This window comes from Aplidium turbinatum, chromosome 13 (assembly GCF_918807975.1).
Source record: "Aplidium turbinatum chromosome 13, kaAplTurb1.1, whole genome shotgun sequence".
Lineage (NCBI taxonomy): Eukaryota > Metazoa > Chordata > Ascidiacea > Aplousobranchia > Polyclinidae > Aplidium > Aplidium turbinatum.
This window is the reverse complement of record NC_137484.1, coordinates 18,672,743-18,697,869: the sequence shown is the minus strand read 5'-3', so window position 1 is coordinate 18,697,869 and position 25,127 is coordinate 18,672,743. Positions and strand designations below refer to the sequence as shown.

At 38.3% G+C, this 25,127-nt stretch overlaps 1 protein-coding gene across 1 annotated transcript; it reads right to left on the bottom strand.

Moving 5' to 3' along the window:
• Positions 1-440: 440 nt before the first annotated feature.
• Positions 441-24,651, bottom strand: LOC145782590 (inactive rhomboid protein 2-like). The gene is made up of 20 exons (XM_082594402.1): positions 24,473-24,651; positions 23,451-23,522; positions 22,923-23,107; positions 20,888-20,983; positions 20,716-20,812; positions 19,641-19,734; positions 19,237-19,403; positions 18,518-18,652; positions 18,325-18,407; positions 17,898-18,128; positions 14,006-14,117; positions 13,673-13,747; positions 11,594-11,749; positions 9,540-9,603; positions 8,749-8,864; positions 8,302-8,405; positions 7,235-7,411; positions 6,701-6,854; positions 4,705-4,896; positions 441-4,550 (listed from the first exon to the last, which is right to left on the bottom strand). Exons 1-20 carry the CDS (start codon positions 24,563-24,565, stop codon positions 4,317-4,319), a joined length of 2,637 nt encoding a protein of 878 aa, XP_082450528.1. The 5' UTR covers positions 24,566-24,651; the 3' UTR covers positions 441-4,316.
• Between the last annotated feature and the right edge of the window lie 476 nt (positions 24,652-25,127).

Genomic DNA, 25,127 nt, shown 5'->3' with positions numbered 1-25,127 from the left:
AAAAAGACCGCCTAATGTACGAGTTGCTGACTGCAGCTTACTTCATTGTTGTAGACCAACTTGTCTCCTTATTTTGGGCGACAAAATAGTGATATACAGTTACCTACATTATGCACATTAATACAGCTTTGAGCTGGTTGCGTCTGGCATCCAGCCTATCTGTCCATAGGGTCTGCTACTATTCGGTGAGTCTGATTCGGTGAGTTCCTAACCCCTAACCTTAACTCCTAACCCCTAACCCTAAAACGGCAATGATAATTAGGCTATGGTACCCAATAATTTAAAAAAAAATTGAAAAAATCCCCCGTTAAGGGATCGGACTCACCGAATCGGACTAACCGAATCGGACTCACCGAATCGGACTCACCGAAACGGGCCATTCCGCTGTCCATACTATCATCTCAAAATGCAATAGGCCTATAGATAAAACAAAACACAAGAGCCGGTAAATCTGTTTCTATTATCATAAACAATACAACAAAGCAGGTTTGATACAATTCGTCAATGGCAAAAATATTCAGACCAGTCAAACGCACCCACAATTAAACCTGACAACTTTTGCAAGAACAATCGTAAATAAACTCCGGTCAAGCCGCTCTTGACCCTTTCGCTCAAAAAATGATTGCCACAGAAACACGTTCACGTATGGGATAAACAGAACCAAACAGTTGCATTTGAGAATAAGGCATCTAAAGTAGAAAAAATGGTACAAAAGCATATAAATAATAATTACATCAACCAACAATTACGCGATTACATTTTGGTGGCCTTTTTAAAAGACAAAGTGGGCTGAAATAGGGTAGATTAATGTAAAAGCAAATGTCTCTTTCGGTTGGCTACAACTGCATGATAGTTCTTCGCGTGAAGTTAAGCAATTACAGTAAAAGGTTGTTGATATTTCCCAATGCTGCTCTTGGTACGCAGTATTTTCAATAAGAATGAATTGTTAGTTAGTGCACGGTTTTACGTGCTTTGTTCTCCGTATTAATAATAATAATCGTGTTTTTATTTGCGCCTATTGCTATAACATAGGCAGTACACTGCGATTACAGATGCGATACAACAGACGACAGGAAGCAGCGAAGTGACATATAGTCTTCGAGTCAGCTGCTCCCCTTATTTTGGCTTGCCATTAAGTGTTTTGCCGAGACACAGCCGCGTGCTCTGGAGCGGTGTCGAACCCACGTCTTTTCGAATGTCGCGCAGACGTTCTCACCACTCGGCTACGCAGCCGACAAGTACTGCGAGAACCGATGAGGTTAAAATCTTTTCTTGTACATTTGTGAAAAACTGCATCCTGAAATGCTTTCAATATATTTCTAACACATCAGATTGATGATACAGTATAGCATTTATTTCCAAATGCGACGCCACAACCTTAACTGCATACAGTAAATTGCATGGAGACTGCGATTGCTGCGCGTAGTTTGGTACCTCGTTTTAGGCAAAGTAATAACATAGATTTTGCAATCTTTCAGAAATTAACGTGCTAGAAAAAATATGAAAGCATATCTGGAATCAGAGCAAGAAACACAATGGAGATAAAATATTTGCATTCTTGATCGCGCAAAAATATATTGTCTGTCAGTGATAGTCGTTGCCCACAGCCTACTAGAACACGGCCGAATATGTTGTTAATTGGGAAAACTTCTAAGAGTCTTAATTGTTGCAATCATAGCAATGATAAACCTGTCATCTTCCCAATTCAAGAAGTATGTAAAATAAGCAGTATTTGCGCCTGAACATAGTTTTGACGTGTTTAGCTGGAGATTATGTAATATATGTACGTTGAGCAAAATTTACGCAATAATAGCGTAAGATTTAAGACTTTCCAACTACGCCCTGAAGGTGGCCTTATCATTTGGTATATCACTTTTGGTGCAATTGCATGTTCAATTCAAAATATCAAGAACTTTTTGTGGAGTCCACGTTATAAGCGGTTTATCTTATGTGCAAACTTAGATTTTAGCTCGTTCCGTTTTTCGCCAAGTTTGAGTTTGCATGTAAAGTATGGCTTTGACGAAAGATCCAGCAATGCAAAAAACCTAACTACTGCATGATGAGACTACCTCCAGGATACAGTTGGAAAGTCTTACATATTTTACATTATTACTGCGTAAATTGCGCTCACTGTACGTACCTAATTCCAACTAAACAAGCCAAAAATATGTCCAGGTGCAAATATTGCTTGTTTGACATACTTCTGGAACTGGGAAAATGACAGGGTGTCATTGCTATGATTGTAACAATTAACACTCTATTTCCAAAATAGCAACATATCCGGCCGTGTTCTAGTTGTAAGCCGTGCGTCGTCACATCAAACCTGTCACCGACAAGGTGTTTGGAAAACCTTTAACTTTAAATACGGCACAGCAATAAATTTGCTAAAAAGTTAACAATATTCGTTCCTTTGACATTAATTCAACGTTTTCGACGAATAAAAAGCAAGCATTTGATCGACCAATCTATCAATAAACAAGTGTTAATGCTGTGAAATTTTTCCAGTTAACTTCAACACAAAAACATTAATTACGCTTAACAGCAACATCATTTTCACTTGTGATTAACACGTCAACAGAAATGATTGGTCAAGCACATTACATTGATAGTCTACATACAACTTGATTGCGTTGGATAAAGTTCATTGTAAAAATATAAATTAAATAAAGCGTTTTAACAAATGGTACGTTGACTGAACGTCCAACAATGATGGAACGATTGTACCTTTGATTGAACGACATAAAATTCACAATCTGTGTTGATGTGTGTCTAATTTATGATGAACAGTAAGTAGGTTGCTGTATTTGTCGAAATGGTTTCGTAGAATAAGGTGGATGAACTGGATTTTTGTTGGCAAAAAATCGATATTTTTACATTGAATCAACGTAAAATGGGGCAGTTTAGCAAGACATTGTTGTTTACCAGCGAAAACATATGAAACGACGTTTTTATAGCACAAACTCCTTGTTAGCTATTTCGATGTCAACTTGAGGCTCTTACACGTTGAAGTGATGTTAAATTACAAATTGAATATTTATGGATACGAAATCTTTTACATTGAGTAAACGTAAAAAGAGAGTGATTTTCTGGCAAGGGGTTGGAACATTATCATGATAGATCACATATCCTTACGAAAAAGTAACATTTTTGTCATTTCAAGAATAATAAAAACAATGAATAATGATATGATAATAATGATGATTGTGAATTCTGGGTCGTGTCTTATCCAACTTCACGACCCTGCTCCAAACCAATTTTCACTTTTACATTGATTCAACATATGCAGAATGTAAAACAGGATTGATTTGATAGCTAAGAACAACCTGTGAGGCGAGCCTCGCGCACAACGTTTCTTTCTGGAGTTAAGAAAATGAAAAATGATATACATGGAATTCACAGTCATGAAAATTCGAGAATTTTTTGTTTAAAAAACTTTCAACCAATCGTTGGTATAACAATGCACACGATCATTCATCGAAGTTATTGAAACGTAAAATAGACGCAAAATATCGCACACGTTGACATGAACGCTCAGATATGAAAGTTATCAGACGAAAGAAATGTTGACATAGAAACCTGACGGGATTTGATATAAAACATTAAATTTTTATCAACAAAAACAAGATTGATAAATCTGATAAAAACAATTTTGTTTCAAAGCGACGTAAAAAAGCTGGAATGAAACCGAGTGAAGCAAAAACCAACAATGACGTTAAATTTACATTTTATCAACGCAAATCGGTGCAAGAACAAAGATGGAAAACAAAAATGTTAAAACATTGTTTCAACTTTCCCAACTTCCACGGCATAAAAGCAAATCGAACAGATGAAATTGATTAAATAGCAGGGAAAGAAACATTGCAATATCTGCGTCGAATTATTTTTGCTAATAGAAAGCTAGAATTGAACGTTAGGTGACGTGCAATTGACGTCAAAATAGTTTCATACGTTCGAAACAACTAAACAATCAAGTTAACCACCAATCAACCATATATACCTGATACAATACCAAGCAAAGACCAAAATAAACCAAAAATACCAAGCAAAAACCAAAAATGTAAAAGTGTAGTAAGGGTAAAACCAAAAGCTACCCAGGCAACAAAATCTATCTTTTTACGTTGATTTAACGCCTCCAAACGTTGAATGAATGTAAAAATGACAAATTTTGCTGGCAAGGCAATGTGTTTAAAAAGCATCCGAGACTTGAAATATGGCAAAACGCTTAGCTGCTAAAGTTAGAAAAAAGTATTCGATACAAAAAAACTGGCAGATTTGTGTTTTCATTGTCAAAAAGTAATGTAAAAGCACTCGCTGAGCTAGGTCCTTCCCTCTGGTTTGAAGCCATGATTCGAGCAGAACTGCTTGCTTATTGGAATGCAGTTGAGATAATGGCAACTGCTGCACTCGGTGACAGGGTGTACATAGAAAAAGAAGATGAGTGCGACGAACAGGCCGACAAACAAACCCAGGCAAGTAATCACTTGTATGCGCTTTCTCCGCTTGTCGAAAGTGCTGAAAGTTATGTATGGTAAAAAGACGAACGAAAGCAGCTGAAAAAAAAAACAGCTGTTAATACGAGGACCTTTAGGAAATAATTACAATAAAAGTAAATTCCATAGTTTAATATTTTTCAAAACATAGAATTTAACTTCACAAATGCAATAACAGATTTTGGTAATTCACAATTACAAAGACGATGCTCACCAAGCCGGATATGAATCCAAATATATGAGCAAAGTTATCGATCCAGGGCAAAGCACCAAACACGAAAAGGACAAGCGTGATGGCTACCAACTTAAACAACGCTCTCAGCGGCGACTTGAGGAGCTGCCAGCTCTGCAGTACCTCAACAAACAGACATGCCAGGATACCAAAGTGGGAACCAGCTGGCCCAACCTGCAAATGCATAGCAACATATGAAGAGCCCAATTCCAAAACCAAGTAGGCGCCGCTTTTACCAAAATTGAGTTTAGAGTGTCATTAGGTAGAGTATTACCATAGGGACCTACGATCCAATCCTTTCTTTCTAAAATCTTTTCTATCTGCTTCAAATTCGACTCTAAAAATTGCGTTTGTTTTAAAAACTACTTACGCGCCTTCACACTTTCTTTCCAAAACCATTTGTTTCCACATTAACCAATCATATTAAGCCATTGTGTCACGTGACATATCGCTGATTGTTAAACCGTTTTTGTCATCATTTCGTGATAAGCAGCAGTGTTACCATTTGGCAAATCTCACTGCCAAATTCGAGAAATTTGGCAGAATTTTACGTTGTATGGCATTAAAATTTTGAGTTGGCAGAATTTTGGCAAATTTTTTTCGTGAGTTGGCAGTCAATTTGGCAGAATTTGAAATGTGTTTGGCAGTTTGAAGCATCCACTATCTGGAAACACTGATAAGCAGTGTTGTAGGCTTGTAGCCTACTGTTGCAGTTACCAACGGTGCTTAGTAGCCTACTTGAGCTTTATAGCTGTGTTTTTGCTTTGTTTAAAATGGATTTGGATTGTGGTGGTTAACTTGGAAAACCCCCCAAAAAAAGAAAAAGATATGAGGCTGAGTGGAAGAACTTCCTTCAACAAGCAACGTCAAAGCAGTGAAAAAGCGAGAAGTTTTTCAGCTTTTGCAGCAGGCAATGGGGCAGAATGGGAATATTCCAGTAATGGATTTTTACCAGGCTGTATGGGAAACAACTCGAAGTGAAGCAAATGATAGTGACTGTGATGATGCTATTCGAATTTCAAATGAAAATAGGTAGTAGAAGATCACAAATGTGACATTTTTATTACGAAAAACTCTTTGTTTTTTTATTTTGTTTGTTTTGTGATTACTTTCGTTGGTTTGGTGAATAAACGAGTTGGTTTCTTTCATTCTGGTAATTTTTATTCTCCAGTTATTTCCAAAACCACTTATATCCACATTTCTAATTTTATAAAAAGGCGATTCTAAGCGCTCCAATATTCGTTAGATCTGGGCAAACGTCATGTCTCACTTCAGTAGGTAGTTATACATCGTCAGAGATCAAAAGCGCATTACATTGTCAAGCGAAACTGTCATAAACGTTTTTCGTCGTTTTCTCGAAATCACTGAAAGTGGATGTAAGTAGTTTAGGAAATGGGCTCTTTAAATGTCAATCCAATTCCTACACAGCACACCAGTCGTTTTTGACATTGATTGATTTTTTTTACGTTGATTCAAACTGACTTGCTTTCTGATTTCTTACCACCATGCATCAGAAAAGAAAATTCCAGAATGAATTCGTCTTCGCGCCTGAAAAGAGTGTTTAGTTTTTGTTTTTCAAAAAGTCTGGGGTCTGATGTGGTAGGGTTTTAGATAAAAACTGGACACCCAAATTTTTAGCTCATTATGACATAATAAAGACGTGGGGCATGGTCCTTGAAGTTCCAATAGCCCAATTTTTACGTAATTCGAAAATTACATATTAACTCTACATACGTCTTAGCGACTGCGCAGTTCCACAGCTGCTTGCGTAGTGTAAAATTAAAGCAACCGCCAGTAAACAGTAACGTGCAATCCCGATTTTTTGATAAATAGTGATGTGGAAGCAAATATTTGGCTTTGTTGACCAATAAACGCACAAGAAAGTTAACAGCATGTGCTATCATGCTAACCAGAAATATAAGTAAACGAGTCACAACTAGTTGTGTTTTAATGGATGATATAAGTTATAAACACTAACCTCAGCACGATAAGGGAGAAAAATAGCAGAAGCCAAATTGCCGGTGATGCCACTAAACATGTAGATAATGCTGATACGATGCCAGCCAGCTAGCTTTTCCATGTCTCTTAACACCGTCATTTGAAACACTACTGACACTAAACAGTGCAAGATGCTGGAAAAGATATACCAAGCTGATTATTAAGGCAGGCATTGCAGTTGACTTGAGAACATACAGCCGTTACTTTTCGTTAAATCGATTTATTTTGTGTAAAAAGGCTGGAGTAGCAACCAATACTGCCAATTGTTGATTTTAAATTTTATTTTAGCAGAAAATACCAAGAATTGTCGTTGAAACAACACGCCCATTGCAGTCAGGTAAATTTATGTGTTTGTAGTTTTTTGAAATGACAAAACAGCTTTTCGAAAAAAAAAATTCATCCTTTTTAATTTTAATTAATAAAAATTAATTTATCCAAATCAGCATCACAACTTTAACAAAGTTAAACGAAATAGCAACGTATTTCTTCATACCAAGCTTTTAAGACAACTCACCCAGCATGAAGTAAAACAGGTAACCACAGCCTGTATATTTGGTCCGGGTACTCAGGGTCACGGAATGGTATCAAGCCACATGTATCTTCCATGCAGTTGACTTGAGAACAAAGAGCTGCTTCGGAATGATAGACACCATGCTTATACTTGCAATATTGCTCGGTTACAATTTCGCACCTGATGGTAAAAGGCGTTGAATTATTTAGGTGAATATCGTTTAAGTCTGTTAGCTACAGCGCGTTATGAAAGAACAGAAGCCATTAACAACGCACTGACTTCAGAAAGCCACATACAAGACCACTTTACTTTTTTATCACTTTTATGGATCTGAAACTGTCAAGGAGTGGTTTGTGCGCATAACGATTTCTTTCAGCGAGCAGATTTGTCTTCCATTCATTGATTCAACGTTTAGCCATTTCGAATCGATGTAAAAAAGAGCAGTTTGTCAGGCTGGTTAACTTAGTGGGATATTATTTATTTGCTTTCTAGAATCAATGTTATTTTTATCAACGACAGGAAGGAATTAAAATCCTGATGTTCGATTAACATGAAATTTGAAAATCTGCGAGTCAACGGGACAAGCATGGAGCAGTTGTATGGCCTATTTCAGGCATTTCAATTCAAACGGATACCAGTTTAATAATAAGCTCACCAAACAATGTAAGAGACTAGAACTTCGTCAAGCACCGTGCTGTTCTAAAGAGATAGCGTAAATTGAACCAAACCGCAGGTTGTTATCAGGGGGTGAAAAAGCAAACACTTCTGAGGACATATTGCTCCACACGTAGCAAAAATAATGTTGACGCCATGTCCAATTTTGTACATAAAGATTGGACAATGGTTCAACAGGCACTGCTAACTGCAGTGCAGAGGCTAAATGGTTCCAACTTATTGTTTACAATGGTCACAAGCAACTCAGAATATGCAAAACACTGCGAATTGGTTCATAAACAGTAAAGATAAAGTAGCACGACGCGCTACTGAAAATCATTTTATTTCGCTGCGTAGATGTAAACCAATCTAACCGTACTACGGGTACCACATCAATCGTTTCAGATCAAAGTTACCTTGCTTCTTGCCCGATACAGCACGGGTGGCCGACAACATTGCAACGTACGTTGTCGAATGAGCTGTTGCGAAAATACTCTTCAGGCAACGGGTCGTTACAGATCTGTGAAAATAAATCAAACGATATCTTGGAGCCCTCCGTCATATGTCAATCATGATGTCACTAAATCATGTTTCAACAAGCAACTTTGTTGGCAGAAATTTGACACCGAAATGGCATTTAAATGTCGAAAACTTTTGTACGCTTAAACAAACGTTATTTTACGTTGTTTCAGCAAAAATACAGAATGACGTAAAAGAAGTGACATTCAGTCAAAGGGCTCAAGTTAGTTATTTCCTAGTCTTAAACAACCCAGTTAGCAAAGTCTCCCTTTTTTGCATCTTCTTAACGTCTGGAGACGTTGAAACTATTTAAAAATGGCAGCTTTTGTTAGCTGAGTCCTCACCGGCCACAATGTGATGTCGTCCGGCCACTGATTCGCAGTTGAGCTACCTTGCTGGGAACGACAATATCTTGGATCTTGACCACAGACGGAACCTGAGGTTCGCTTACCGATTGTGCCTGGTAAAAATTATAACACAATTTAAGAAGAAATCAACTTGAATCATAAAAAAAGAAATAACGGTGGTCTTACCGTATCAGCCGGTACACATGACACAAAAAAAACATGATGCAAGCAATGCAGAAATGCAGTAAAAAGTTAAACGAAAAAAATTAAAGACAGAATATGAGTTGTTTGCTGAAAACTACAACAGATATGACATTCTTCTTCTATCGAGTCTTCTAAAGTTCGTCGATACACCACAGATTGACACATTCTTCCGCAACGGAGTTATACACTGACAGGTCCCACCTACTGCACCGGGAGGTAAGCCGAGGGCAAACAAGAAGGTGGTCCGCTGTTTACATGCAGATACATGCAACTGGGCCCGTGTCGTAGCCCCACTCCACCATTGCAGACTTGGTGCGTCCAACACCGGTTCGGAGTCGATTTAATGTTTTCCACTTTGCCCAAGGAGCGTTTGCTCCTGGGGGGAGGGATTCTAATGGTGGGACCTTCATTTCAGTACATGATTTTCATCCTTTTCGAATTGTTGTTTCCATTGCTTAAGTCTTGTTTCATGACATGTGACATGTATGACATGTAGCATGATGATGATGATACATGACGTCATGGTCTTGACGCAACGTCGACAGGTGTGCTCAAAACAATATGAAAAAAATGTTGACACTCACCATTGGGGTAAGTAATCTCCGGGGCCTTGAACTCCGGCCAGGTGACGTGTTTAGCAAAAGTAAACTGAGGGATAGAAATGTCATTAGCAGTTAAGGAACTACTAGCATTCAAATCTGTCTGAGGCAACAAAGAATCATAATATTTCAAAACACGTCATCAGGCCTCATGCTGCGTAAAAGGCTTACACGGTTTCACGTCCGTCCGCCCCGATAGCTCAGTTGGTTAGCGCGGCGTGACTTCATGAACAAAAAAGCTTCAAGATCAAGCGGCGCTGGTTCGACTCTCGGGGTGTGCGCTTGAGCAACGCACGTTAAGGATTGCTCTCCATTCAGCAGCATCTAATGGATGGAATAATTCTCCGGCAACAACACTTCAACAATTGGAAACTTCACTCTATCAATCTCGGTGACCAGGCCCGCGTCTTGGGGCTCAAGTTGTCAACCTCCTGGTGGTGAGCCCTAGTAATTGATTTTTGCAACCAAGCGAATGGCAACAAATCAAGACAGCAATGGTAGCTCACAGAGCTCTATGCAACTCCATCCTGTATGGAGTGATGCGACCCAGAGCATGCGCCCAGTGGTGGCCTTTGGGGTGGGAAAACTGGCTGACCGCCCAGGGCCCGCAATTTATGGGCCCCGCGCTTATCCAAAATATGCACAAATAAAATTTACATTAAGCACTAGCAGAAAGCAGTAGGCTAACTTAAACTTTTCCACCATAGTTTATAGTTTGCATCCATATTTTTTTTAGAGTCGGTTTTGCATATTTTTTTCAACCAGCACCTGGCAACCCTGTTTGAAGGTGCTTCGTTTTTTTACTTTTATAGGTGTTTTTTTCTTCATGATAGTCAGTTCGGTGATCCTTATGACCGACAAGTAAAGTCAAGGACCATTAAACTACAACAATTAATTAGTTATTAAACTATTAAAAATTCCTGACAAGTAGGATCAAAATCATGTTTAATGTTTGTAATGTGCTCACTACTAACTTAAACATTTAAATGTTTAGTAGTAAACTATATCTAGAACATATTACAAACATTAAAAATTATTTTAATCCTACTTATCGGTTTTTAGGGCGGCCCAGTCAGTTCCTCGACTACAATGTTTTGATTGTGGTTTTTTATAAACTTGAAAATTTCAGTTGCAGGCAATCCGTTGCTTGCACTTAGCTCCTACTGTTTTGTGATTGAATTTATGGTAGAAACTATACGTTCTTTCAAGTGTGAATGGTTGGACTAGCTTGGTTGGACTAGCTGTTGTTTCAATTGAGCACAACGTGGGCAAAGTATTGGACAATGCTTCTCTTATTAAAGAGTTTGCAGTAATAAATGCTAGAAAGGTGCGTTTTGTGTAAGTGCTGCAGACGGGTGGCGTAGGAATCGGAGGGCACTGGGTGTGGTGGTACAACATAACATCAGAGTGATGTGAAGATGTCACAGCATGAAATACACCTTTCTCGCTTACCATCGCTGTTTGTTGTTGTATGATATCATGTTAATTCCTTTTTGTGTTATTGCGATCTATGGTTATTTGAGTTTGCGTACTTTAATTTGTCGATAACGGAATGTAGGGGGCCCTCATATTACTTCTTGCCCAGGACCCACAAAACCTTAAGGCCACCACTGCATGCGCCCTTCATGTGTCTAATAGCTGTTTAGGGCAGGCAGCTTCGGTTGTCGTATGGGAAAGCATCACCTTGCTGCAGTTGAATGTGGAAGGCCTGACCAAGTCTAAAATCGACTTCTTAGAACAACCAGTGAAGGCCAACCATGTAACGACTATTCTTCTAAAGAAGACGCACGTCACCAACAGTTCTGTTCTGAAAATTCACGTCAGCGATTTAAAGCCTCTACAAGTATGCGAAACTGCCAGAAGCTCTGCAAGAAGTTTTCCCAGTCAGAGAATAAAGAATCAATCAATCAATCAATCATGACTAAATCAAGCAAACAAAAAAGTATGATCATGCATGTATAAAGAGCAAACAAAAGATACGTAACTTTTACGTCAATAAATGTGGTCAGATGCAAAAGAATTTACAAATGGAAACTGACGTGGCATTCTCGGGACTGGATGCAACCGGAATTGTCATTACGGACACAACAGGCTGATTCCCTCTCCGTGTCTCGCTCCTTTTTTATAAACTCGTCTAGTTTCGGATCCAGGCGCATGCAGGGGGAGTACTTGGCTCCCAAGTGGATCAAATCTTTCTGCAGAGCGGAAGCAAGATTTAAAAATGATCATAAAAAAGAGTTCTGGCTTTCATATTGTCAGGCATCAAAGTATTCGGTATCATTACACTATGACCAGCAATAAAACTTGAAGATGTTGTCGTTAATAGTTACACAACAACGAGGCAAAGTGTTGGTGGAGTTGAAATACGAGAACTGTATCGTTTTCAAAGCAAAAAGCCAAAACAGCAACACATCACTACGGTAACTGTGCTTGGATGACGTCATTCAACAACATAATGTGATAAATGGTATGTTTGCCGACATAATGGCCAAGCGGTTTGAGTAACTGCCCGTATTCAGTTGCTTGACAATAGTGCGTAAGATCAAACAAACAAATTTTATCGATCACTACATAAAAACCGCATTGAAATTCTATGCTGGAATGCCGTGTAAATGATCAAGTTCAGCAGCTTTCAATTCACTTTCATCCCATGAAAATATTTGGCCCTGGTTTTGGCCTTGCAAGTATATATGACTCGCAGTGTAACCCAGCCAGCAAATATGTTTTTTTCCGTTGACTCGCCTTCGCATGTCTAAATTCTATGAAATCTGAGACAAGACTTTTAACACCAAATCTGCTTTTAAATTAATTCCATTCTATACACAACATGAATTGCTGTATATCTAGATTTCGAGTAATAAACTCTCTTCAGCACAGCTTGAATAGCGAATGAATAAACACTACGATGAACCAATATATATATAGTGCGAAAACAACACGTAGGCAACAGTGGCGAAACAAATGCTTTGACTCAAGGTCTGAAGACGTAGAATCATTAAAACATTGGTTTGCTGGTCCGGAATGACTACAACTTGACTAGAAAAGGAGATCAATCTCATTCGCATGCAATGTCAACAAAACAATTACTGGGAATTGTTTTAGTTGGAAAGTAGATCCCCTAGCCAGCAAAATTAGTCTTTTTTACGTATGTAGACGTTAAATCAAAGCAGAAAGGACTGATTCTGCTAGCTGGATGAATGGTAATTTATTTTTGTTTGGATGCAAAACAAAACGTATGTAAAAAAATCAACAACAAAAATGTACAGTGTGCATTACGCAATGCGCATGCAATGAGTGCGAAAGACTTGGCCCTAACGTGGGTTGACACTTTCCATTCCAGTTTGAATATAAAATGAGATTAATAAAGTAATACATAAAAAATCATAACAATAACATCCTTATATAGATAGTAAATAATAAAGTACTGTAACTTTATTGATTGTTCGTTTTCTACAACTCGTGTGAGAAATTTGTTTTGGGAAGAAAAAATATCTTTGTTTCAATAGTGTGTAGTTAAGGTATAAAAAAGTCTTATTTTCTTTTACTAACCTTTATAACAGAAGTGTCACATGCTGAAGAAATTGCCGTGAGGCAAAATCTATTTATAACATCGATGAATACAAAGAAGTTTCTATGATGAAAGTCTCCATACATAACCAAATCATCAAACAGGGACCATTTAATACAAATTAACTGTCACTCACCGTGGGATACTAGAAAAATTTAACGTTAAACCAACATAAACGTTGTTTAATCAAAATCACCCGAAATTCCAAACAATGTAGTTCGCAACCACAGAAATTTCCGGGTGTCGAGTTTCCTCCCTCACGTGATGACGTCATACTAAAGAGAATGGCCACCGGGATTGGTGTACGACATTGAATAAACACAGCAAAGGTGTAGTCAGTCTAACCTTGTCTATATCACACTCAATGGAATTTATTTGTTTGTTTTAGCTAAATTTAACCATTCACGGAAGAAAGTTTCTCCACGTTAACCAACCGGTCAACAGATCAGTCGTTTTTTACATTGATTCAACGTCTGTAGACGAATCTGCATCAGTCTGAATAAATGTAAAAAAAAATGTTCTACTGGCTGGGCAAATAGAAGTGACTTACCGTACGAGGTCCAATCCAAAAGTTTTGTGGCTCTTCAAAAGTCTCACTTACTCTCGACAGAGACTTCTTCGTGGTCTAAAGTCGAGGAAATTGCAATGAGTTACAGAAAACTTCACCAACTTACAAAAGTGAAAAACACTGATGTAGCAAAATAGGTTACACAATACACACATATGCTGACACGAGGATTCAAATCAACCAGCACCGCTGTTAAATAATTCCAAGCGCAGCTAAGAGGGAGTAGTATTGAAATATTGATTAATAACCAAGACAAATTTCATTTTCAGCGTAAACATAATAACATAGACAAGACCATGACAAGACTAGTCTCACCGTGAAAGTTTCTGTGACGGAAGTGAACCCGATGGGAGCGATCCCGTATACGCCAATAGAAATAATGGCGATGACGATATGTACAAACGTGACCCAATATGTGAAATAAGGTCTGTGAAAGTAGCGATGTATTAACAAAGACACGTCTCATTGAAAACTTGAGGTTTGAAATACACACCCTAAAAAGCATACTGAATATAATATATATACTTATAATACTTCCCAGATAGCAAAATCCGTCATTTTTACATTCAACGTCTGCCCTAAACGTCGTCTTCAAAATGACGGATTTTGTTGTCTGGGTTAAGTGGGTTACAGGAACTACAGACTGACATCGGTCCAACTACGAGTAAAAAAGTTTATGTAAATGTCAAAGCACAATCATGTATGTGGTTAGCTGGGTAAATACGTTTCTTTCGAGTAAATGCTACAGTATGCAAAGAACAACTAAAGAGAATAGAACCATGAACAATGTCGCGCAATCAAAAACACAAGCAACAGAAAAATTCGTTTATAAAACATGAACAACTATCACATCAGATTTTATCTCCAACGTAATTTTTATCAATTTATGTGCGCGTGTAACTGCGTAATTTGTGCTCTGGTGGTAAGATAAAAGTGATAGGGGCCATTGAATACGTGAATTCAAGAAGGGCACAACTCTTACTAAAGTGGTTTTGAAATAAATGCGTTTCAACTATTTGGTTCATTTGCTTTTGTGGTGGAATTTCGATAACGATTATATACTTAGATGTATATACCAGAAAGACGTATTATGCCTGAAAATTTCACTCGGTGAAGCTTCTGTGGAAAAACTATGGAAACATTGAAGCCCGATTGCAGTAGTGTTCTTAAAATCCATGGAAATATTGAGGCACGAATGAGGGTAAGCATGTGCGATGAGCAACTCCTTTCTACCGGTCAACCTACCTTTTCAACTACACCTACCAGTACCTCATAACACAATCACCCGGCCAAAAAATACACACTTTGTGGTGTGATTCCATGATTGCAGGCGTTGAATCAACGTAAAAAAATGCAAATTTTGGGAGCTGGTCACAGACAGACTACAAGGTAAGAGGTTTTTATACCCTGAACTGAGATAAGAGGTAACTTTGGGGAGATAAACTACTAAAAAAGGAGCATACACTTGGGTAAATACTGCAGTAAATGCACTATCGTACTGGTCAAACGCAATATAACGCTTCACTTGGCTGGATTGTTAGTGTGGCGAAAACTATTAACAGTACGGTAGTTACCCAACATAAACAAACAGAACCACAGCTGAGTTTTAATCAAGCCTAAGAAAAACACAGTTACTTTTTTAGAAAACAGGTGACGTGCCTCTGTAGCCATGAATGTGAAAAAAAGAAACAATTCTGTTGAAACACCGTCCCCAGACGTAAAGGCTGCCACCTTCATAATCTTCATCGCGTTTCGGTATGAATCAGACTAGGCCAGAAAGACATATTCACAAACACCTGACGATTCATCGATCACAGTATGGAAAGTTCCATACACTTTGCTTTAAACAAGGAACCAAGGTGGATAAGAACAAAGACTTGCTGGGGATTTCGAAAAGAGCCAGCATGGAAAGAAAAATAATAAAATACAACATATGGCATTTCTAACAAGAAAATAAGAAACAGATGGGTTGAAAGTTATTGAAGGGAAAAATATTTCTCAAATCAAATAAATCAGCAGCTTTTCCTTAATTTAATACTATCCGATGTACAGTGCACCAAAACGTATGTCGACTCTTAATAGAAAGTATGCCAGCACAAAAACAATTGCGCGTGGCTTGATTGGTTATTTTCATATTTCGTAGACATCCCCTAATGATAAATCTTGATATCCTAAATAAATTCTAATCATAACATTAAAAACATTAAACATTAAAAAAGATATAACTCCCAGTCCCCGGCAGCCCTTAAATGGGCAGGGGGTGCAAAGAATCTCCAGATTGTCTGACAATGCTGTTAAAATTCAGGGGTACGACAGGGAAGTCTAAGAGAGGGGTGCTTGTGCTTGCGTGGTAGAGGTGCTGAGGTGAGTGAAGAGCTGAGAATGAGGAACGTAGATGTTTGCTGTTTACAGAAAGACGAAGTCCGATGGAGGAACAAAGGAGAGCTAGGTTTTTTGATGTCAAAGGAAGGAGAAACAAGCTGTGGTGGTCAGGCAATGACATTGGGACCGGAGGAGTTGGGATTTTGGTAAAAGAGCTATGTGAAAATGTTGTTGAGGTTCGTAGACAGAGTGACAGAATAATGGCCATAGTGTTAGACTACGTAGTGATAAAAGTAATCTGTGCTTGTGCACCACAAAGTGGAAGATCCGATGCAGAAAAAGAAAATTTTTATGACAAAATGGCCCATAAATGGAGCATCAGAAATGATCAGGAAATCGTATTGGGTCTTGGGGACTTTAATGGGCACGTTGGCAAACAAATTGATGGCTTTGAAGGTGTCCATCGAGGGTTTGGCGTGGTAGAAAAGAATTGCGGATTGGTGATTTTAAGAAGAACTGATAGAGCGATGGTGAGGGCAATGTGTGGTGTGAAGCTGATGGACAAAGGGAATACCGAAGAACTTATGAACTTGCTTGGGTTGAATGAGAATGTTGAGTTGATAAGTTGGCGAAGGCAAATGGAGTGAGGTGGTACGGGCATGTTTTGAGAAGGGATGAAGATGATGTGTTGAGAAGAGCGCTGGAGTTGCAATTGGAGGGTCGTAAAAAACAAGGAAGACCTAAAAGAACGTGGAAAAGGAAGGTGAGAAGGAAAGCAGCAAGGCAGGCTTGACAAGAGAGGACGCGTCAGACAGATCCATATGGAGACAGAGTGTGAAGGCGATTGCGGCACTTGGAGGTGAATACGGCCGCCCTCAGTAACGAGGACATCACCGGATTAAAACTGGACTACTACTACATCTCCTGATGGCTTGCCGGTCTGGTTGACGTCGATCAAGCCATTTATTCTTTCTTTGTTGATTCACAGAATTTGTAAGTATGACAGAACAAAAAAGAGTGACCTTTGGATTGGTCACGCACTTGATGCACATGCGGTAACGCCACAAGCACTCCCCCTTACTCTGTGCGCAACATTGCTCACTGCAAACGATTCAAAAAGATGTCGTTTGAGAATGGTAAGAACGCCAGTTTTAATTCAGCACAGGTTCCACAAAAGCAAGTTTCGGAAGTCACACTCATCTGTCTTTTTACGTTGTTTTAACGCATGCAGACGTGAAATCAATTGATATAAAAAGAACTGATTTGCTGGTTGGAATCTTGTATTGCTAGTTTGTCGCAACATCGGAAACGTGACAGAGAAAAAACTTTCCACGGTCAGAAGAAGCCATTCAATATTGATGCTGAGCTAAGCAAGTTCAACTATACGTCGATTCAATATCATAACGATGATATACAAACCAGGAAACCAGTTTCACACCATTTCACCGAGCTGCTTGGCAACGTATTCCTTGCTTACCTCAACAACTTTGCACTACTGTAGAAGACAATTTTTTGCATGAAAAGTATGCAATCAAAATTTGACGCCACCGACATGTTTGAACAAAAGTGACAGCTAGAACAAGCAAAATCTGACAACTGAGATTTCCTAACCAAAAACATCTTGCAAGGAACCAAGGCAGCACAGCTCACAAAATTTGGCGTTTGGCGTCGTTTCAATATGATAATAAAGGCGTTTAAACTATGTGAAAAGGACACACTTTACAAGCTGGAAAAGTCTTAAGTTCAACATATAGCTATGGCAATAAAAATTAAAATATCCCAGTCAGAAGACCATTCCTTGTGACATTGATTTAACGTCTGCAGACGTTGAATCAATCCAAAAAGACAAATTTGCCAGCTGGGACTAGACACAGCTGACTCTCACCGATGATTGTCGAATGTGTCCAACTGCTCGCGAACGTTGCTGTTCAAACGCTTGCGGGTCAACCTCCGGTTAAGCCACCTTCCCACCAGGCCGCGCCCATATTGTCGTTTCTCCCGTCGGAAAGCGGTTTTCAAAACACGGTGGACCCCGATCTTGTGACCGCGCTTGCGGCCCTTTCCGGGTTGTAAAGGCGGCAAAGACGCGACTAAGTGGGCTTTGCGGCTTGCTTCTCTGCGATGCAATAAACTTTATGTTACAAATCACTTCAATTGCTCAGAATAAAAAGTTGGAGAAATGCCAATGAATCGATCATAAAATCGTTTACGTGATATTTACTACCTCAGTAACTTGCAACAAGCGCTCAAAACAAATCCATACAAAAAAAAGAAAAAGGCTGGTCATGTTTCGGCTGCACACAGTCACACACCTTCTGCTTGGGAACTCTTCGGCAGTTGTCTGATCGAAGAAAACCTCGTCCGCATACGATTCTCCTTCTAAGATAGTTGGCATCTAGTTGGAATGAAGAAAAAATCATTGGATTTGACGCATAGAAATTTCGAATTAGTATGAGCCATCAAAATTAATGCAAAATTAATAAAAGCAAAAAAAACGCATAAAACCTCGTGCGTGAAGAAGCTGGTGTCTGTTTCCTGGTGGGATTCTTCGATTTCATCTTCGGCTAAGCTAGGCAGAGCGAAACTTCGTTTATCTGGCCCTTGGTGCTCTGACACCAAATTATTCATAACCGAAGTGCCCTGGATAGACACATGACAAAAAAAACTCATTTCAAGATACTCAAAATTGTGTAAAATTCCAACAGTTAAGGCCTTGGAAGACAACTACGAAGCGTCGCAATTTTGGCGGACTTGCAATAATCGTAGACTTGTGGTATGTATTTGCCAAACAAAGTTTGTTGTTCTACATTCTACAATAACATTAATTATCAACATTATTAGCCGGAATGGCCCGTTTCGGTGAGTCCGATCCCTATTCGGTGATTTTTTCAATTTTTTTTTAAATTATCGGGTACCGTAGCCTAATTATCATTGCCGTTTTAGGGTTAGGGGTTAGAGGTTAGGAACTCACCGAATAGTAGCAGACCCTTATTAGCATGCAAACAAGGCTACATCATGACAAAAATAAAATTTCCCCGTTACTATTTTAAGAGATTGTCTTTAAGAACATGACTAAGTTATCCCGTAGAAACGGCATCCCAGACCTTTTTGAAGATTGATTCATTGTCTGCAGACGGCAAATTTTCCGAAAACCTTCATAATGTTAAATTTCTCGCAAGAAACCCGACAATATAATTGAGCGCACAGCAATTTTCCATTCCTACCTTTACAACAGCGCTCAAAACTTTCCAACTCATTTTTGCAACAGACTCTTTTCGTCTCCTTGTGCTTTGATGACGCATTCCACCTCCAAACCTCATACTAGCAAGAGAACGACCACTTGGTGTCATCGGAGTGCGGGGAGGAGGTGGGGTGCTCACTGCCATTGGACCTACAACAAAATAAAAAGATTTTTAAAAACCTGATCCCTAAAAGTTTTCTACCAACTGTTGTAGTGATAGTCAACTATACTTTGATGGATTCCATGTTGACCAACAACATCTATGTAGTAAAACAACAAAAAAACTCCTATCAAATGAAATTGTTCTAAGATCGTAGGCTATATTGCGACTACGCTTCAGCAAAAACACCTTCACTAACTGTACAACAGGCTAAGTGCACAAATTACCTGCAATTGACGCTGAACAGTCTGTCTCATCTGGTGTCCCAGCAGCTGAAGCATAATATCTTGAGCCACGAAAACGAGCGTAAGGGTCATATATCTGAATATTCAAGTAGTTTATGCCAAACGTAAAACCGGTGTTGATTTAATTGCGATACTTTGCTAACTTGAGATACAAAGAAAATGTCGTCTATTTCAATAAATTAGAGCAAATCAGCAAACGCATAACTTTGTAGAGAAGGGTATTAATTTCATAGTTGGATTGAATCAGTGGTGAAAAATGAACCCAATTTAACCAAGGTGTGATGTCACTATCTAGCCAAGCCAAAATGTACGACTGTACGTGTTTTAAAAACACACTTAATTTGATGTAATTCACGTCTGACCAGAACCTTCAGCAAACTTGTGGTTGAACGACAGTGTTAAATTTTACGCAAATTTTCCAAAATTCGAACAAACTATGAAATCAGCAAATGATACAGAAACGTTTTTTTTATAAACAATTTATTAGAGAAGAATTAAAAACAAGTAAAAAGTTCTAGGTGTTCTTTGAATGCAGAATAGACTGTCACTAACAAAGCAAATGCCATAATTTCATTAATCGAATTTAGGTTTAAAACTTATGAAATGTACAAAATAAACTTAAGGTCATGAAACAATCAAACCGCAAAGCTGACATCGTTTTCTGGCTAATAATTTTAAACAATCCGTGAGAAAACACTATTTTCAGCAAGCAGTTAAGTAAAATTCACAAAAAAATCAATCTGTGAAAAGGCTTTTTGCATGCTATTTTTAAATTGTGATGCAGTTGACATACACACGATATTTCGACCCAATCTTTACAAATGAAGAAACGTCATGTCAACCTACACTGCAACATAGAAGTTGCTACTTTTGTGTACTGTACAGTGTACACTATATGTTTAAGTACACATAAAGTTGCAGTCAATCAACTAAGCAAGCCATTTCATAAAAAGCATATTATAAAGGCAACAAACGACCCCTTGTCCTATGTTGATTTCATGTATAATGATGAAAAAATTAACGTGATTCTTAGTGAATACAAACGCAGCCTTCGGACCTGCGGAAGTGAGGGAGATATTGATTGACTGAAGCTTCCTTCTTCCACTTCCTGTTCAAGCTGTGGTTTCAGGCGTCCGTATTTCATGCTACAATATCTGTAACAGCATAGCAACTTGTAAGATGGGTGTACTAAAATATTGTGGGGTATTTCAAGAAGCAGTGGTGTTTACCGTAAATGGCGCAGTCTCCACTTTTCATGATCTTCATTGCAGTTTTTTCCTATCCCCACAAAATTCTCAGTAGCAGCCATCATTCTCTTTGAGCCACTGTAAAATAAAGGTTCACAGATTTTTTAAAATTTAAAATAAAGGTGCCTTTTTCGGTGACGAGGTCACTCGACACGCGCCATCACTATTCGACAAACGCCGTCCGTGCCTTACGAAAAAAAAAGAAGAAAATAAATAGGAAAAAAAACTGAGAGAGGACTAAACGTCGTCAGGTCGAGGAACAATCGGGGGGGGGGGGCATCACGTGATGCAATCATAAGAGTGCTGACTTATGTAAACTTTCTTGCGCCAGGTACTTCAAAGCAAGGTCTAAAAGCGACGCTTCACACGAGAAACTCCCAAGGCGTCAGCGCCGCCATTTTGAACACTGCGGGAGAATGCTTTGATCGAAGTTCCAACGCCTGGCATCAAACATTTCGCCACACACGTTTTGTGCTATTCGACACAACGGTTTTTTTTTATAGATAAAATAACCGAAATAGGCTACTTTAATTGTCAACGTATTTGCAAGTTTGGATTTATGTCTGACTTATGCACTTGTTGTTCCAAGATTGCAGAAATGTTTTGCAATGTGAATACAGAATAGTAGACAGATAAACACGGTTGCAACTTGACTTCCATCCACTAAAAGGGTTTCTGTGATTGGTAATGGGCGATTTTGCATTTGCATTCACAAAAGCACACAACCCAGCTGGCAAAACCCGTCGTTTTTACATTGAAAAAACGAGAACCGAAAAATATACTAGAGTAGTCTATCTGATGTTTGATTTGTAGTGATGTAATAATACCAAAAGTAGCGATCGCACGCTATTACGTTAAATAACTCAGGGGGAAAAGTAAGTTAATTTTGGGTTGATTCAACGTTTGAGTCAGCACAAATCTATTTAATTTTCCTGGCGGGTTACATTGCGTACCCAGACAGCAAAAATCATCATTTTTACATTGATTCAACGTCTACAGACGTGAAGTCAATGCAAAAATAACGAATTTTGCTGCCTGCGTATCAATTCCCAAGAAGAAATTTACGTTTGTTTTACATTAATTCGACATCTGGCGACTTTGAATTATCATAAAATAACATTATATTATTGTTCAACCAGGTACCGGTAACAAATTAATATCTCCCTGCGAGATGATTGCCTCGATTTAGGTTTACACTAACATAATTTCGGCACAACTGAGATACTGCGAGCAAACACGAGTCTGTTTGATAAAGAACTAGCTGTCAGAATCGGAATTATAAGACGCTGTATGGGAGGATGATTGATTGATTGATTAAATCTTTATCCTCGGACTGGGAAAGCTTCTTGCAGAGCTTAATCCTGGCAGTTTCGCATACTTGTAGAGGCTTTGAATCACTGACGCAGGCCCGGTCACCGAGATTTACAGAGTGAAGTTTCCGATTGTTGAAGTCTTGTTGCCGGGGAACTATTCCATCCATTAGATGCTGCTGAATGGAGAGCAGCCCTTAACGTGCGTTGCTCAAGCGCACACCCCGAGAGTCGAACCAGCGCCGCTTGATCTTGAAGCTTCTTCGTTCCAGAAGTGACGCGCTAACCAATTGAGCTATCGGGGCGGACTGCTGTCGCATTGTCACTGGAATACTTGAAGACGCAAAACTGCCTGTTCATGAACGCGCAATGCCATATGATCAGAAGCATTATTTTTCTTTTCTGCCGAAGAACCGTTTATCCAAATTTGTACTACTTTTTTAACTTGACCCCGTAGCTTTTCTAATGATACCACACAACTTGTGCGGTAACTCGCGGCCAAACGCTTATAATCTGACTCTTGTGACGTCATATTACTATTCGACAAACAAGCGTAGAATTTTTGGTCGTTCGACAAGAAAGAAAAAATCGCAGCCCTGTATATATATATAATTATATATATAATACTAACAAATCAAAAACCTATATACAATCGATGCCAAGCAGTGTGAGTGGTATTCAATAAAAGGTTGTGTAGAACCACCCACCTACGAATCATGGCAGTCCTCTGTAAAAGTGATGTTTGTCTTTGCATGCGTGGTGGTCTCGGACGCATGACATTTGTGCCACCTCTTTGTCTTACTGTTGTCGTTGATACAAATTCGTGGCCAGGAACACTTTGACTGCGATTAAACGCCTTGCTACTCATATTTGACGGAGCATTAGCAGACCCCTAAAAGGAGGATTGTTGTAAAATATAGTTCGGAAAGAAAACTCATCCATCAATAATAATATTAAACATTGTAAATAAATTAGCACAATTTGAACAACTGCATTTCTGCTTAATGTTTGTTTTTTTCATAATAGCCTCAGGGCTCCAGATACAATGACCACTTCAGACGATTTCGAATTTTGCTTTATGTAAAGCTGAGGTCCACATAATGCAAAGCATAATGATTACATTTCTATTTTAAGTGTACAAAATTTGTCCACATTAACTGAACATCAAAATAAACATATATTTGTATACTGCAAAAAGTATGAGCAGTAAATCTCAATTTCAATAGGCAACTTACTTTTGGAATTTCTGGAGGATCTTCAGCAATTCCAAATGTATCGCTACTTTCTCCAATTTTACGAATGTTTAACTATAGAAAAAAAAAAATTAGCACAGCAAGTCCTTCAGCAAATGAACAAAATCTGTTTGGATGTTCTTCAGCATCAAACCATTAGGGTCCATGTGCATATTTGCGACCATTGATGTAAATGACGGACTTCACGAATTTGTAAATATTTCGCAATTGAAAATAATTTTGACAGAAAAAAATTTAACAGTTTATTTATCAATAATAATGTTATCACAACTTGAGTACGTTTTATCTTATTACTCTAACTGTGTGACTTGTTGTTTTAGTTTTCAAGTTCAGATTTTAGAAAAACTCTTTTTACAATTAAAATAAAACATGGCATCCTGACTTTCAAGCAGCATAAAAATAAATATGTATATATATGAGAAGTGCTTTTATCAAGGTTTGGCTGTGGTTGCTGACATAACATTATATACCACAGCGTTTTTTTACAGATTGTTTTACTAGGAAGATCAGGCAGAATTATTCCGGCAGAATGACAGTCCAGTGTCTGAATGCATTTTGGAATTAAAACAGCAATTATAAAACGTGCCAGCTATTGTAATTTTAATACACACAACAACACCACCAAATTATTATATACTGAACAGTATGAAAATATATTTTTAATAAAAAAAAACTACGTAACTGTTTAAGTTAACAAATATATACAATTTTCAAAGGTCCTTGAAAAAATAGTTGCAAAAACGCACTTGGATTTATAGAATTTTTTAATAGGTATATATATACTAAAAGTTTTAAAAACAATCTTGGGTCATGTTTATTGAAGAAACAAAACAACCTAGTTTGAACAGGGTACAAGCATTATAAGAGCTTTAAGCAAGTGCTGAGATTTAGTGATAAAACACAAAAGAATGCACGGTACTATATACACATAAAACCTGAGTCCTACTACTAGACAGTTACAATTGTTGCATTAAAAGTATCACCGCAATCATAAAATAACTTACCTTAAGATTATGAATATTTCTCCTAGGTGGAGCTGTAGTAGAACTATGGGGTTGATTAACATCATCATCACTACTACTAGAATCATTTGACATGGCGTTACTACAATTGATGTTTGGATTCAGTACAAAACTATACAAATAATATGCACGCTAACACTGCACCTAGCACCTCTAATGGTATATAACCTAAATCACATCAATTTTTATATAGCCTACTATACATATATATATAAAAGCAGTTTGAAACTTAGGCTTTGTGTTCCTCAATAAAATAAGATTCTTGTTTAGCCTAGCCTACGGTATATATTTTGTAAAATTGTTGTAAGATAACCTCACAGTTTACAAATTTTTTTTGTGGTCTAGCAATACTTGATTGATTGAATATTTATTCTCGGACTGGGAAAGCTTCTTGCAGAGCTTAATCCTGGCAGTTTCGCATACTTGTAAGGGCTTTAAATCACTGACGCAGGCCCGGTCACCGAGATTGACAGAGTGAAGTTTCCAATTGTTGAAGTCTTGTTGCCGAGGAACTATTCCATCCATTAGATGCCGCTGAATGGAGAGCAGTCCTTAACGTGCGTTGCTCAAGCGCATGCCCCGAGAGTCGAACCAGCGCCACTTGATCTTGAAGCTTCTTCGTTCCAGAAGTGACGCG